Source organism: Brassica napus, chromosome A5 (genome assembly GCF_020379485.1).
Source record: "Brassica napus cultivar Da-Ae chromosome A5, Da-Ae, whole genome shotgun sequence".
In the NCBI taxonomy this organism is placed as follows: domain Eukaryota; kingdom Viridiplantae; phylum Streptophyta; class Magnoliopsida; order Brassicales; family Brassicaceae; genus Brassica; species Brassica napus.
The window spans coordinates 8,848,285-8,863,386 of record NC_063438.1 but is presented as its reverse complement, the minus strand read 5'-3'; the positions used below and the strand labels follow the sequence as shown (position 1 = coordinate 8,863,386).

At 38.3% G+C, this 15,102-nt stretch overlaps 4 protein-coding genes and 1 long non-coding RNA gene across 6 annotated transcripts; 2 read left to right on the top strand and 3 right to left on the bottom strand.

Moving 5' to 3' along the window:
* The first annotated feature begins 634 nt into the window (after window positions 1–634).
* On the top strand, window positions 635–2,762 carry LOC106346743 (eukaryotic initiation factor 4A-1). Its single transcript, XM_013786164.3, has 4 exons — window positions 635–796; window positions 1,134–1,203; window positions 1,293–1,396; window positions 1,494–2,762. The coding sequence occupies exons 2-4, from the start codon at window positions 1,136–1,138 to the stop codon at window positions 2,558–2,560; spliced, it is 1,239 nt and encodes a 412-aa protein (XP_013641618.1). The 5' UTR covers window positions 635–796; window positions 1,134–1,135; the 3' UTR covers window positions 2,561–2,762.
* Window positions 2,504–8,173, bottom strand: LOC106364557 (phospholipid-transporting ATPase 6-like). Its single transcript, XM_048780945.1, has 11 exons — window positions 7,874–8,173; window positions 5,733–7,623; window positions 5,552–5,662; window positions 5,200–5,476; window positions 5,035–5,123; window positions 4,854–4,941; window positions 4,554–4,763; window positions 4,328–4,453; window positions 4,141–4,239; window positions 3,876–4,067; window positions 2,504–3,791 (listed from the first exon to the last, which is right to left on the bottom strand). The coding sequence occupies exons 2-11, from the start codon at window positions 7,562–7,564 to the stop codon at window positions 3,099–3,101; spliced, it is 3,717 nt and encodes a 1,238-aa protein (XP_048636902.1). The 5' UTR covers window positions 7,565–7,623; window positions 7,874–8,173; the 3' UTR covers window positions 2,504–3,098.
* Window positions 8,174–8,670: 497 nt separating this feature from the next.
* LOC125609476 (protein translation factor SUI1 homolog 2-like) lies at window positions 8,671–10,278 on the bottom strand. The gene is made up of 5 exons (XM_048780946.1): window positions 10,033–10,278; window positions 9,585–9,665; window positions 9,247–9,458; window positions 8,980–9,033; window positions 8,671–8,887 (listed from the first exon to the last, which is right to left on the bottom strand). The coding sequence occupies exons 2-5, from the start codon at window positions 9,619–9,621 to the stop codon at window positions 8,843–8,845; spliced, it is 348 nt and encodes a 115-aa protein (XP_048636903.1). The 5' UTR covers window positions 9,622–9,665; window positions 10,033–10,278; the 3' UTR covers window positions 8,671–8,842.
* A 456-nt stretch (window positions 10,279–10,734) lies between these two features.
* Window positions 10,735–11,643, bottom strand: LOC106431644 (mediator of RNA polymerase II transcription subunit 9). 2 transcript variants are annotated; one of them, XM_013872450.3, is made up of 5 exons: window positions 11,433–11,643; window positions 11,321–11,374; window positions 11,161–11,232; window positions 11,016–11,074; window positions 10,735–10,921 (listed from the first exon to the last, which is right to left on the bottom strand). In XM_013872450.3, exons 1-5 carry the CDS (start codon window positions 11,487–11,489, stop codon window positions 10,864–10,866), a joined length of 300 nt encoding a protein of 99 aa, XP_013727904.2. In that variant the 5' UTR covers window positions 11,490–11,643; the 3' UTR covers window positions 10,735–10,863. The 2 variants fall into 2 exon arrangements, with proteins under 2 accessions (XP_013727904.2, XP_013727903.2); XM_013872449.3 differs by having other exon boundaries at window positions 11,161–11,235; window positions 11,433–11,632.
* A 1,366-nt stretch (window positions 11,644–13,009) lies between these two features.
* On the top strand, window positions 13,010–14,584 carry LOC125609475. The gene is made up of 2 exons (XR_007339743.1): window positions 13,010–13,838; window positions 14,024–14,584. It is a non-coding gene; the product is annotated as an uncharacterized LOC125609475 (long non-coding RNA).
* Window positions 14,585–15,102: the final 518 nt, after the last annotated feature.

Sequence of the window (15,102 nt, the reverse complement as noted above, 5' to 3'; positions counted from 1 at the left end):
AAAGTTAAACCATTGATCACAAAATTTTAATGTGAGATATTTAACGTTTTTAGCAATTTATAATCGTTTTAAAAAAATTAAAATATAACATATCAAAAACATTTAATTTTGTTTATATGGTTGATGTGGTTGTTTAATATCTTTTAAAATTTTAAAACTAAATAAAAAAGAGCTAAGATACAAAATTATTATCAAATATTTATTATTCATAATCATTAGTTGTCATATATATGTTAACGATATTATAAAATTTCATAGCTTTTATTTTGAGGAAAGTGCAAGAATATTTTTTTTGTACACTATTTATCAATTTAATAGTTAGTTTAATAAAAAATATAATATAACTTAAGATAAACCAACTTATTTTTCTAAGAGTTATGAATTTCATTCTCATGGTGACACATGATTACAAAACTATGTTGTAATATTTCTCAATTAATAGATACGAATGAATGTGTTGTCAGCAATTGTGTGATTCAATTCATAGAGGCATATCTCTCTTACACGAAATCATAAGAGAGGTGGAGAAGTGAGAAAAAGGAAATTATGGGGTAAATTTGGAAATAGAAAAAAGAACAAATCGTAATAAGTGGAAACCGTAAGACCCTTGTACATAAATAAAAGGAACGGACAGGCTTACACGTTTACATCCATCCAGAGTCTCCCTCTACCTATCGCTCTTTTTATCTCTTTACTAATCGCTTCAGATCCGAGCTTGGAAGATTTCATTCAAGCTCTCTAAGAAAGTCTTTCACTTTTGTTCTCAATCTCTCTCCATCCTACTCAGTCTCCCAAGGTTCGCAAATCTTCTTCTACTTTCTCTGTGATTTTTTTTGAGATTTGGATCTTCTTCTCTGGATATAATCTCTTTACGATTGATTTGGCGATGGGTCGATTCTAGAGTTTTTCAATTTGATCTGCGTCGTCGTCCTAACATGGATCAATCAGTGGTTGAACCCATTAGCTTTGTTTATCTCCTTGTTGATTTTCAAAACTTACTAAATGCTTTTATGGATATATTTGGGATTGTATCTATATGATATTGGATGAACCCATTAGCTTTGTTTCTCTCCTGACATAAATTATGTTGTCTTTTATATCTGAATGTGTGTTTGGGTGTGTGTTTGTTACAGTCATGGCAGGATCAGCACCTGAAGGCACCCAGTTCGATACTCGTCAGTTTGACCAGAGGCTCAATGAAGTGTATGTCTTTGAATAATAATAATACTTTGTCTTCTCTCTCTCTATGATTTTCCATATTTGGCTAATTGTTATTTCTTATTTTGGTGCAGCCTTGAGGGACAGGATGAGTTCTTCACCTCCTATGATGAGGTCCATGAGAGCTTTGATGCCATGGGTTTGCAAGAGAACCTTCTTAGGGGTATCTATGCCTATGGTATGTCATTAATATGAGTCATCATAGTCACATCCTCTCAACTCTTATCTTATACTTGGGTCTTGGGGGCTTGATTGTTTTTTTTTTTTTGTTACAGGTTTTGAAAAGCCTTCTGCTATTCAGCAAAGAGGAATCGTTCCCTTCTGCAAGGGTCTTGATGTGATCCAGCAGGCTCAGTCTGGTACTGGCAAAACCGCCACTTTCTGCTCTGGTGTCTTGCAGCAGCTTGACTTCTCCCTCGTCCAGTGCCAGGCTCTCGTCTTGGCTCCCACCAGAGAGCTTGCTCAGCAGATCGAGAAGGTCATGCGTGCTCTCGGAGACTACCTTGGCGTCAAGGTCCATGCTTGTGTTGGTGGAACCAGTGTCCGTGAGGATCAGCGCATTCTCCAGGCCGGTGTTCACGTTGTGGTTGGAACTCCCGGTCGTGTCTTTGACATGCTCCGAAGACAGTCTCTTCGCTCTGACTCCATCAAGATGTTTGTCCTTGACGAAGCTGATGAGATGCTCTCCCGTGGTTTCAAGGATCAGATCTACGACATCTTCCAGCTTCTCCCACCAAAGATTCAGGTCGGAGTGTTCTCAGCTACGATGCCACCAGAGGCTCTCGAGATCACGAGGAAGTTCATGAGCAAACCGGTGAGAATCCTGGTGAAGCGCGACGAGCTCACGCTTGAGGGTATCAAGCAGTTCTACGTGAACGTGGAGAAGGAAGAGTGGAAGCTCGAAACTCTCTGCGACCTCTACGAGACCTTAGCCATCACTCAGAGCGTCATCTTCGTCAACACTCGCCGCAAGGTGGACTGGCTCACTGACAAAATGAGGAGCCGTGACCACACGGTGTCAGCCACTCACGGAGACATGGACCAGAACACGAGAGACATCATCATGAGAGAGTTCAGGTCTGGTTCCTCCCGTGTCCTCATCACGACGGATCTCTTGGCTCGTGGTATCGATGTGCAGCAAGTGTCTCTGGTCATCAACTTTGACCTCCCGACTCAGCCGGAGAATTACCTTCACCGTATCGGAAGAAGTGGAAGGTTCGGGAGGAAAGGTGTGGCCATTAACTTTGTGACGAAGGATGATGAGAGAATGCTTTTTGATATTCAGAAATTCTACAATGTTGTTGTTGAGGAGCTTCCCTCAAACGTCGCCGACCTGCTTTGAAGAAGAAGAAAAGAAAACCACTGTTGTTCGCCGTTGAAGAAGAAAAGGTTACTTGTTTTGCAAGCTTCTTATTTTGATTTTTGACCCATCTTTGTCTGTTTCTCTCTCTCTCTCTCTACTCATCGATACCTCTCGTCTCATTTTCGAACATATATGTCTCATCTGAACATGTTTCTTCTTAGTCTCATGCAATATTTATTTATTTTCTCGTCTGATACACAAAGTTTTTCGTAATAGGCGTCGATTAAGCTTTTAGTGGATATATAATTATTATATATGGGCTCGTTTAAAAAACAAAGTACAGTATACACAAACAATAAAAATAGATTATTAAATCAGTAATCACGTCTCTTTTTTTCCATTAGGATATTAGTGTACGCATACACAAACACAGTACAATTCTTTTCTAATTGTTCTAAATCATATAAACGATTTGAATAGTGAGAAAACAAAGAGTATAATTTTTTTTTATATATTTTCATCTATTTTGAAACCCACTCATAGAAAACAATGAGTTAAAACAAAACTTACTTGGGTATCAAATCATGTTTGAAGCTGTATCATTAGAAGAAGTCCCACTGATGACACTCAAAACCGAATGTTTCCTGTGAAGCTTGACTCTTAGCTGTCTTATCTTAGCATCGACCCTAGCCGTGAAACCAATCTTTGTCTTCTCTCTAGCCTTTGACTTCTCTCGTTTCCACATTCTCTCATCCTCCAAATCGATCCTGAAATGCTTGATCTCTTGTATAATATGATGGTCAAGAGGGTTCACTGATCTTTGGTACGAGATGTGAAACAAGTAAGGGAGTGTTGTGGCCGCTATGACCAGGAGGTTGGTGAGCCAGAAGATCGGTGCAGGCGCTAGAACCTCGATGAGCATGTGGAAGATGTTGCCAGAGAGTTTGGGTGGTAACATGCCGTAAAGGGCGAGGAAGATGTACCAAGCTCCTATGCTTCCCCAAATCATCACGTGTTGGATCCAAGTGAAGTGGCTCATGGTTAGAGCGATTTGAACGTTTACTGCCCAAATGATGCAAGTGAACATGGCCGTTCCCATGGCGTTCATGTCTGCGGTTTGGCCATCAGAGCGGAATGATTGGACGTGGAAGATTCCGAGGTTGAGTGTGAAGATGACTATGGATGCGTAAACTCCATTTCCCATCCATCCGAGGATTCTGTACCAGTCGAAGAATAGGTTCTTGGGGCCTTGTTGATACAATGCAGGAAACTAGAAGGAGAAAAAGGCAATTAAATTAAATTAAATTAAATTAAATTAAGAAGGTTTGTTTTTTCCTAATGTGAAGATGATAACCTGTAAGCAGACATCAGAAGGAACATCTTGTTCAAAAACTCCGAGAGAAATGACAGGGAGAGAGGTTAGGACAACGTTGAAGAGTAATAAGTAGGAGTCGTTGAATATTGATTGACCAGAAAACCCGGTGAAGGCTTCGAAGTAGAAGAGAGTAAGGCCAAACGCTATGTTCTTGTAGAAGAAATAACAAATCTGTGACAAAGAAAAACAATTACCGATCAAGACACCATATAGATGTGGTCTAGTGATATATCTAATATATTACCATTTGGGCTATTCTCTTGTAACACCAATGTCCATGGACAACAAGTAGTCTCTCCAGAAACCGAAACTGGGCTATGGAGAAGTCACTTGCCATTACAGCCTGCAACAAAAAAACAGATATTATTTTTATCAAATTAAAAAAAAAACTTTTAAGCATGTTTCATTGTGTTGAAGAAAAGTTTAAGCACCTGCATGCCTTCAACGCCACTGATGCCGACACCAATATGAGCTTCTTGAATCATCCCAACATCATTTGCACCATCACCGATTGCTAAAGTTGTCTTCCCTGTTCCTTCTTTAGCTAGCCTTGTTACCTGAAAAATAAAATATCCAAGACAATGTCATGTTCTTGGATGCATTATGTTTCAAATGAGAAAAAAAGGTTTTAAAAACTGATGGGAGTTTTTTTCATACAAGTGCTTTTTGTTTAGGAGACACGCGACAGCAAATTACGGATGCACAGGCAACTGCAAGTGCAAGAAACTGATACTTGACATCATCCTTCAAAGCATAGGTAAGTGTCTTCCCATCAATGATCAAGGCAAACGCTGCATGTGGATCCTTTTCTATTTTGATCATCTGTGAGGCATTTGTGATCTGCATTAATATGTTCTGCTTTACAGCCTGCACATTAACGAACATTATTTTACATCAGATGCAAGATTCTACTGAGACACTGATGTAATTTTTTAATAGAATGGACATTATACATACAGCTTCAGAGTTCTGTGAAGACTCCTCTACATTGGTAAATGAAATGGCTATCTGCTTCATACCCTGTCGGAGTAAGCTGCAGGCATATCTGCATTGGCCAAACCAAATTATTTAAGTCCATTTAGTTTAAAGAAGTTATTTCCATAGTCTATTATGGTATGAGCAACAAAGAAGAACAAACCCTATGTTTATTGCTGTCTCCATCTTATCTCCAGTCAAAACCCATATCTTAAGACCAGCTTGGGCAAGATTATCTATGCATTGAGGCACCTGATCAAGTGAGCTGCTAACAGTAAGCTGAAAATGATTTCATTAATAATAAAAAAAAATGAACTATGCTTCATACCCCTTTTTGAAGTTTGTCCTCTACAGCAGTAGCTCCAACAAGGATCAATTCCTTTTCCATCATATCTGATACCTTCTCCAGCAATTCATCTCTATCAGCTCCTACTGAAGTTTTAGCTTTGTGAAATTCACTGTTCCATGCCGCATACTCAGCTTCATCCAGCTTTCTATAACCGAGTGCCAATGTACGCAAACCAGCTTCACCATATTCATTCAAGTGCTTTGAAGTAGCTCCCAGGTAATCTTTTCCTTTCTTTGATAACCGGTCAAATATGATGCTGCAAAGAACTAAAGTTGCTTAGAATAAGAACTAATAATCAATATTGAACTGGCTTGAAGTTAAGCAGCCAAACCTGTCAGCGCCTTTACAGAGTAGAAGAATCTGCCCTTCCTCATCTCGGATAATGGCAGACATTCTTTTTCTTTTGCTAGTAAAGTCTAATAGATTTAATACTTTGTATTCTCTGCAAAATTACCACCACATGATTAGACATTTATACGGAGAGATCAGCTGATTAAGTTTAAGAGTCTGACCTATCAACTGGGTGGCCTGAAGGTGAGAACCGTTCAGCTATAAAAACACTTGACTGAGTTCTCTTAGTGAACTCAAAACCAAACTCCCTAGAAGCAACAAGGAAAGCAACTTCATCAGGAGACTCAGCTTCATAAGTACACTTCCCAGTATCTTCATCCACCTCAGGAATAGCAGTATGACAAACCGCCAGTATACGGAAAAACATCAAAACGTCATCTGAATTAGGCTCATTCACCCAGTTGTCATCCATTAGACGCTTATCCTCAAAACTAAACCCCTTGATACCACTGGTCTTCTTCTGATCCTTCTCGTCGCTAGCAGTGATTACAGTCTCCAGCTCAAAATCCGACGACGTCTTGCTGGCAAGCTTCGTGTAGCGTTGTGTCCTGCCTTTACTCATAGGAAGGTTTGTAATGTCATCATCCTCGAGATCCATCTCCATCTGCTTTGCAGCAGCTAGCTCTACTTCGCTGGCACGGACACCGTAAGAAGTACCAGCAATCGAGCATTTAAGAAAGTCCATCTGGTTACACGTCAGCGTTCCCGTTTTATCAGAAAGGATGGTGTCAACTTGTCCCAGCTCTTCGTTTAAATTGGACGTGCGCGCCTCAGCTGGAGTCCCGCTCTCGCTATCATACATCTGCAAGTCGTGGTTGATGAAAGTCGCTTGCAGTACTTTCACCAACTCGATGGAGACGTAGAGCGAGATGGGAATCAAGTAGCCGTAAAGCAAGAGAGCAGTGATCAGATGGACAACCCAAGCGTACAAAGGATTCCTTGGGTTCGTTAAGCTCTCAGGCCTGTCTGGTCGCAAGTACCACCAATCCGCCATCACGAGTTTCGTCATCACGGCAAATCCTAGAGAGCTGATGACGGAGACGAACAAAAGAAGTCCAAAGAGAGTGTATATTATATAGTCCATTGTCTTCTCAATGCTGCTTCTCTTGGAAGGAGACTTTGTAGAGTTCTGCATAACCTTTGTGTCATGACCGGTGAAGACCACAACACCGTAGATATAACTCGTGTTCCTCAGCTTAGAATCTCTCAATAGAATCTGGTTAGGATCTAGTGGATAAACCTGTCCATCACACTCCAGATTCCCAACGAATGTATACAAGTTAGGATTCGGATCTTCGCATTTGATCGTTCCGGAGAAACTCTGAAAAGATTCATCTTTCTCCAAAGCCAAAGTAACGTCCAAACATCTCTTAACTTTCAAGTTAGTCTCTCCATCTAAGTTCATCGTCTCCACGTAACAGATCCCGTCCTCGTAGCTAGACGACAACAAGAACAAATCAGCTGGGAAAAACTCATCTTTCTCAACTCTCACCACATCTCCTACGCGGAGTTTCTTCCACGTCCTGCGACCAAATTCACCATTTCCTTTGTGAACGCTAGATTTTCTGGAGTTTACCCCAACGTCCTGCATAAACCTGCGCCAATCCTCCAGGGCCTCTTTACCCATACTAAGCCCAACGACGAAGACAAGAGGAGCGATCATGCTCCATTTGTTGAAAGGGGAGAGAGGGAAGACGGAGAGGATGGCAGCGACGAGGAAGTAGAAGTTGGCGACGCGGTGGAACTGCTCGTACAAGCATTTGGGCAAGAATGTGAGCATGTTGTACCTGGTGGTGGATACGTAGTTTGATCGGTACCTAAGGAGCTTGGTGAGGAGGTGGAGATGAGGCTGGTTGCAGTGGACGATGCGAGTGTAGCCTGGTCCGTTGATGACGTGAGGGCCTTGATCGTCGAGAGTTTTGGGTCTAAGGCATCTGAAGGTGTAGAAATGGCTTTTCCTGATTCTTGACCTAATTCTATGACGACGAGCCATTTCTTCAATATGTAAAAGACAAGCTTTTTTTTTAACTGTTGATGAAGAAATCCTCGATACTGCCAAAATGAACAAAACATGTTAGGTTAACGTCAGATAGGTTTGTTCCCAACAAAAACATAGGTTTATAATTGTTTCAAATAATCTCCGGCTCTGCTTAATGCTATATATATATCCCTAATCGGAGGCTATAAGATTATGAAATTAGGGTTATTTAATTGTTTGAAATTTCGATAGAAGATGACAATGGATGAAATTGCGTGAACGTCACGTCATAGAGATCGGAGAAACTGCCGTGGCGAGATTTACCTGGACGCGGGAGGCTCGTTCATGATCAACACGAAGAAAGAAACGCGTTTCGAGAAAAAAAAAAAAAGGAAAAGAAAAAGCGTTGATCGTCGATGTGAGAAGAGGAAGGAGCGGTGGGAGAGAAAGAGATGGAAAATATGGAAGGAAAAGGAGAGGCTGCCCCCTCTTTTTCTTTTTTTTTTTCTCTTTCTCTCTAAAGACGGAAGAGAGGTTAACCTTTCTCTCTTCTCCTCCTTCACTCTCTCACACACTCTGCAACTCAAAAACCAACGTACGGTTTTTGTTTCCCTTCTCTGTTTCTCTCATTCAGCCTAGCTCCTCCTATTTATAATTTAGAAATTACCCACTTTCTTCATTATTTATTTATTAACTAAAAACACGAAATAAAATAAAGATGAGTGCATGATTTGTTTATTAGTAATTTACATCGTTTAGATTCATCGCAATTAGCACTGGAATTATTAAATTATCTTCTTTTGATTCTACAACAAATCAATACGACTCATGTCGAATATAACCAACAATTTTCTAGATTTTATTTATAAACTATGTCTAATGGAATATACACACACTGACTACTTGCTATATGACTCAGATCTTCCGTACTGACGATGCCTGCCTGACATACAAGTGAAACTACACGAGCAAATGGCTCTAAAAACGGTTATCTCCGTTTTGGTTTATACTGTAAATCTCTTCTAACGTCCGGATTAGTTTGGCTTTCTATTGCTTGCTAGTCATCTTAAATCACTCAATTTCACAAAGTTTTATTGATAATCTCACGCTACAAACGCAAATGAAAAGTTCATACATTTGTGTTACATTCGCTCATAAGCAAACCGTTAATTCTTTTTTTTTTCTGACAATATATTTTATATGTATAAAACATTATTAATACATATATGTTTGTTCATACTGCCTTTGAGAAGGGCTGATTGATTTCGCAAAGATGAAGTAGGTAGAATTTGCTCAAAAACCATGGATTTTGATGTTATCCTTCTTCACCAGACCAGCCTAGTTCAAACAAGATTCATAAGATCAGAATTCACCATCTTTTGCTATAATACAAACCTAATGTGGAAAAAAATAACAAAGAGGGAAATTACCTGGACAAGGAAGGTAGAGACGTTCTTCCTCTGATCACCTTGAAGCTGAATAACCTACAATTTATTAAAAAGATTCTCAAGTCATCATGATAAAAATATATCTAAAAGGTTCAATTTTCAAACCTAAATGTTTTTCTTTTAATGTGGGGTCAGATTTGCTCTTGCTACCAAAAGTATTAATCAGAGACTAGCATTCTTGATTACAAACAGCAAATATGCCTAGTAGCCAGATGTAATGAAAAAAAGGTTTTCAAGAAACACACAGACCTGTCCTAGTTCAGAGTCCTGGACGACAGTGCCATTGCAGCAGAATTCTTTCTTGAGGTCTTTGAGGATCTTGGTGTAGCTGTACTCTTTCTTAAGACCCTGGACAGTGGTCAGGCTTTTTCTACCGTTACGCTGCTGAACACGTATGTGCACGTATTCCTTTGTTCCAGCTCCAGCTCCAGCGTCCTCAGCATTTGCATCAGCAAAAGGATCTTTTATATATCATCACCAAAAAACATGATCAAATAAAATGAGCTTCCCAACAAGAAGAAAGTTACACAGTTATGTTCACAACAATATCAAGCATACAAAGGTGTTTAATTCAGTTGAGAATTTACCAAATGCAGTGGGGACTTGAACTTCAAGATCAGACATGAACCTCTTAGGGAGCAAACGAAACGACAAGAGGATGCTGAAGCCTGGACAATTAAGACAAGAGATTTCTTTTACATAACATGAAAGTGACAACTGGTGTCATTATCGTTGAAACAGATGTTTGAGATCATATTTAAAAACAAATAGTTACAAAAACATTTTCGGCAAAAGAAAAATCTCAATTACGTAAACATACAATTCTAAAAATCAAAAATTTATAAAACAGGATATTCCTCGGATCTAAAATAGATTTCGATTTTTGGAGTAAAAAAATATAAAAAAAATAATCAAGCGGGACTGTTTTGGGGGTGAAGCGAAAACACGAAATATTATCCAGATCAGAACTGAGTATTGAAAAAGGAGCAGAAAGCAATAATTGAGTAGGAACAAAGAGAGAGAAAGATGATTCACCTGGTTTGAAATTAGGGTTTCGATGATTTTGATTGTACGACGAGGTAAAGAAATAAAAACCCTAAATTCTTCGGATAAAGGCAGCAGCTTCTTGTCTGTCTGGGCGAAGAAGAGAAAATACGAGAGGAAGAGCTACAAAATAGATTTCTGTTTTTTTTTTTTAAATATAATTTTAATAAACAAAAAGCAGAAGAAATAAATAAAAAGTCGGACACGGCATTCGATTCCCTCCCCCACTCATCTAGTTGCGTCTTAAACTTAACTAGAAAATTTTTTTAAAAGAAGTTTTATATTGGGCCGTGATAAAGACCCACCTTGTTTTTGGATTAACAAAGCCCAGCTTATTGAGCGTAGTTGAAGAAGCATTACGATCTGATAAGAGGAGGTTTTTGAATGCAAGGGAATGGGGTTTTCATTCTCTGCACGCACGCTTGACGCTCCTGTGCTCAGTCTTGCATGTCTCCGGTTACAATCCCTTGTTGCTCTGTTCTCAATCTATTCTAAAATCAATGGCTGGTTTAAAAGCTACCTGGCTGAGCTCCTTATCAACCAAGCTTCTTTCTACTTTCATGAATCTGCTCCGAAAGCTCGCGGAAGAAGTACAAGCTCACTCCAAGATTACAACAAACGGAGTAGGCAGAAGTGCCTGGTTCATCTTCATCGAGCTTATCTTCAACTGAAACCGTTTCCAGCAACACTAAAGAGAGGGGAGGGGATATAGTGTCTTTTTAATTAAAAGGAAGTTATACAAGTGGTTTTGTACGTTGTGCACACAAAGACTTTGACTTTGTTTCAGTGTTGATGTAAAACAAAAGACACGATATAATCAAACTAAGGCTCCATCTTGAGAAGGTCTTCAATAGAATTCCTATATTCCACCATCAAGACCCTGACCAAAGATTTCAACAAGACAAAAGTGTAAGAAAAAGATCTTGATCAACTAAAGGATGATATGTTGCAACAGGTTTGCTTGCTTGCTTTACCTTCTTTCTTGAAGCAATTGCTCACTTTCTTCTAGATTTCTCTTTTGTCCATCAACAGTCTATTAAACAATACAAACATCGGTAGTAAATTCCCAAAAGCCAAACTATATCAAGACCATACACTTTTGTCTCTGATCACTCTTACCATGGTTTTAGATCCTGAAATGGAATTCAAGAGCTGCTGACACTTGTCAAAATGGCTGTTCAATTCAGTCACCTGCTGCATATTCCACAACCAGACAAATTCAACATACACCAAGAACCCTAAGAAATTCACCTAAAGACTTCTGGGTAACAAAACGAACCAGTGCATCATCTCGCGTTCCAGTTTCAATTGCATCTGTTAATTTCTCGACCAACTGCGAATACCACTGACATTAGATAATGAAAAGGATTACGATGAAATCCATTTCTTACCGGATAGAGATGGAAATGAGAAACTAATGACTGTTGTTGCTGCGGTGTATGCATCATCGACTGGGACGTATGAACCACCGTCTGCGGGGGCGGAGACGATTGCAACGATGATTGCTGCGGCTGGAGGAGATTAATGACAATGGGCTGACAACACGAAAGTACAAGCCCAACTAATTATGGGTGTCGCAGCTCATCAAACAAAGAAAAATATCGTTATGTCACTAAAATATTTAAAGTTGTTGTTGAAGAATGAAGACGACAACATGAACGATAAGTTTATTACTTTTTGAATTAATCATTTCTTTTACTAAATTAATTGATAAAAAAAAATTAAAGTTGCAAAAAAAAAAATTAATCATTTCATTTTGTTAAATTTTTATTACTATGCAATAAGCTTTATGTTTATGTTTTGTACATTATAACTTTTTCATACTTCTAAAAGAAAAATCTAGTTGTCGATAAGAGAGTCTGCATCCGGCTTGCAATATCCATAGGACATACATATATGCCTATGAGAAAGGGCTGTCAAAATGGCTGGCCTACACGATAGAGTTCAGACTAGTTTTTTTCCTTTTAACCAAAAACTTCGAAATAATGCAACAAGAAATGTAAAAATTGAATATATTGAACATTTTTCGATAAAAAAATCTAGTGTTATGTGTAACAGTGTTTTTTTTGTATCATGTTCGTTCACAATTACAGACGCATGTGGTACAATCGCTTAAGTGAATATCTTTTGAGTAAAAGATATGTGAATAATGTGATATGTCTACGCATTTTTATAAAAAAAATCGTCATCTGGCTTTGTGATCATTGTTGTATATATAGATGACCTGAACATAATTGAAACTCAAAAGAAGGTTGATGATGCTCGAACTCATATGAAAAAGGAGTTCGAAATGAAAGATCTCGGTAAGACAAAGTTTTATCGTGTGCTCCAAATAGAGCATCTCCGAAAAAGAATATTTGTGCATCAATCAAATTATACGAAGAGGTTATTGAAATGCTTTTATATGGATAAAACGACTCATTTGAGTACTCCAATGGTAAATAGATCTTTCAATGTTAAAAGAGAAGTTGTTTTAAAAGATTATGGTAAGATCTTATATAAATAAGTACTTTGAAGATGCTAATGGTAATAAAGCATATGTGAACTTATATATCTTGCAAGTTGTATTTGATTAAATATACTTTTAGACACTAATGTTTTTGTAAGATACAACTCATTTCCTATTCATGAAAATTAGAATAGCGTCGAGAATATATCCGTTCTCTCCAAGTACAGTTGATTTATGGTTGATTTATTATAGAAAACCTGAGTTTGGTATGGCTATGTTTTTACAATTGGTGGAACTGCGATCTCTTGGCGGTCCCATAAACAAACTCTGGTTGCGACATCTTCGAATCATGCATAAACTATTGCGCTTCATGAAGCATGTCGAGAATGTATGTAACTTGGGTCAATGAGTCACCACATACAATAATCAAGTGGAATAGTTAACGAGAAAGAGCCGACGAAAATATTTGAAGAGAATTCGACGTATGTCGCTCAACTCAAACAAAAATATATCAAGAGTGACATTCCTCCAAGATTTTTCTCGTATATACGGAAGCTCAAGAAAAATAAAAAAGAGTGGACATCTACATTTGCGTGACCTATGAAGAAGAACCTATGTCTGCTATTTTCAGGGGGAGATTACGCCAGTGTACTATTTTTCCTTGTCATGGTTTTTGTTCTAATAAATTTTTCTCTGACTAGGTTTTTAACGAGGTACTACGTAATACAAAATAAACAATTAAAGAAAGGTGTTAGAAAATTAGATGATTATTCATCTTGGACACTTGTCCTTTTTATATATGGGTGATAATATTTATCTTATAGTTCTGTCTTTTTTTCTTAGTCGGTTCATATAAACCGACTTTCATGCCATATATAAAGCTTGTCATAAGACAATAAATAGATGAATAAGAAGGAATCTGATTATCTCTAGCTCTCTCTCTCGTTTGTTCCTCTTTCTCCAATCACAAATTACAAAACATATCTTTATATATAAAGAAGAGATTGTTTCTCTCCTGTAAGGACACGTCGGATGACAGGGTGGAAATAGGAGCTCTATGGTGTAGACACGTCGGATCCGCACCGTTTCATTAAACCTTCGCAGTGGGCTTCGTTACACGCTTCTTCTGCGGCCCATCGACCACAAGCATATACGGAACCCTAATCAATCGATACGTTCTTCTTCGTGTTCTTTGTGCGTCAAGGAGCTGACACGTGTCAAGTGATACGCCCCATTTCATTTTTTTTCTTTTTCGGTCCAATGATGTCTTCTCTCTATCTCTCACACCGTTGACTTCACACCTCCTCTGCAAACCCCATAGAAACGCTTCCTTTCAACTTCACACCATGTAATTACTTTTCTCAATTATGACCTTTATTCCAGGAGCACCACTACGTCTAATTAATTTTGATTCTTCACCTCCTATGTTATTCAGATTTTCTGATCCTATAAATAGATATGAAGACAATAACAATTCCCATTGCTTCATCCATTAAATTGTTTTTTTTTTACCTTAATTCCCATCTGCTGCAGGCGATAGAAATGAAGTGGTGTGCTCGAATCGAGAATAGCAGTAGAGAAGAATCAGAAAGCCAGTGGAGATGCAGAGAAATCAACCATTTTCATTATTTCGGCAAAGATTCACCGGAGATATAACCGTGGAATCCTCAACGTCTCCATTTGTGACTCTCTTAGGTTTTCTTTGAGATAGATGAATCACCGGATAACCATGGATTCTGGCCAGAAGCTTGATGTGATTCATTCTCGGTGCATATGAAGTATAAACGGCAACGAAGCAAAGAGATATGAGCATCGGGGGATTCAAGGGTGAGGTGGATTTCAATTAGTGAAGGGAACATCCGGAGGATGAGACATGGGCCATAGTCATTCCGGAGATAAACGTCTTGCCGTGGTGGAGCGTTAACGTATAGATCTGAAGGAGAGGCCAAGCGAAGCTTTTCTTTAGTCGATAGAATCAAAGTCTTTTGTCTTGGTATATGAGGGGATTGTAAGAGTTGACTAGACTAAATCAGTAGGCCAGATATGGGCTTTTGTCATTACTTAAAAGTTTATAAAAGACAAAAATCATTATTATACACATCTCATGCAAATAAAAATCTAGATACAAACCATAAAAACATACAAAAAAAATAAAAACATAGATAACAATTAAAATATATCCCGTCCGTAGGGCGGGCCTACCCTAGTAATCTATACTATACTAAAAGGGGGATATAAGCTATGGAGAGGGTGTCCACATAGGATAGAAAAATCAACCAATCAGAGAACCCGAAATTGCCATGTCATCTCATTTTTTTCGTAAAAAAAAAAAAAAAATGCGAAGGTGAGAATCGAACCCGGGTTAGTATGATATATATAGGACAGTTACCACTAAGCCATTGAAACTTTCTTGGACACATATACAAGAACCACTAAGTATATAATCACAAACTCTTATGTACATTTACAATAATATGAATTCAACTTTCAAGACTCCGATACTTTATTTTGTAAAAAAAAAATAAGTAAGTGACTAAGCTAATATATTCTTAGAAAGTGTGAGAACGTTGACAAGTATGAAAAAGCATAGATTTTTGTTTTCGTGACAAAGT

Coding starts and splice junctions, on each gene's coding strand:
- LOC106346743 (XM_013786164.3), top strand. CDS start 1,136: ATGGCAGGATCAGCACCTGAAGGCACCCAGTTCGATACTCGTCAGTTT. Junction 1,204..1,292: donor GACCAGAGGCTCAATGAAGT/GTATGTCTTTGA, acceptor ATTTTGGTGCAG/CCTTGAGGGACAGGATGAGT. Junction 1,397..1,493: donor TAGGGGTATCTATGCCTATG/GTATGTCATTAA, acceptor TTTTTGTTACAG/GTTTTGAAAAGCCTTCTGCT.
- LOC125609476 (XM_048780946.1), bottom strand. CDS start 9,621: ATGTCTGATCTTGAAGTTCAAGTCCCCACTGCATTTG. Junction 9,459..9,584: donor TCAAGTCCCCACTGCATTTG/GTAAATTCTCAA, acceptor GATATATAAAAG/ATCCTTTTGCTGATGCAAAT. Junction 9,034..9,246: donor AGGACTCTGAACTAGGACAG/GTCTGTGTGTTT, acceptor AATAAATTGTAG/GTTATTCAGCTTCAAGGTGA.
- LOC106364557 (XM_048780945.1), bottom strand. CDS start 7,564: ATGGCTCGTCGTCATAGAATTAGGTCAAGAATCAGGAAAAGCCATTTC. Junction 5,124..5,199: donor AGGACAAACTTCAAAAAGGG/GTATGAAGCATA, acceptor TCACTTGATCAG/GTGCCTCAATGCATAGATAA. Junction 4,764..4,853: donor CTTCACAGAACTCTGAAGCT/GTATGTATAATG, acceptor GTTAATGTGCAG/GCTGTAAAGCAGAACATATT.
- LOC106431644 (XM_013872449.3), bottom strand. CDS start 11,489: ATGATGCATACACCGCAGCAACAACAGTCATTAGTTTCTCATTTCCAT. Junction 11,375..11,432: donor CTCATTTCCATCTCTATCCG/GTAAGAAATGGA, acceptor TGGTATTCGCAG/TTGGTCGAGAAATTAACAGA. Junction 10,922..11,015: donor CAATTGCTTCAAGAAAGAAG/GTAAAGCAAGCA, acceptor ATCTTTGGTCAG/GGTCTTGATGGTGGAATATA.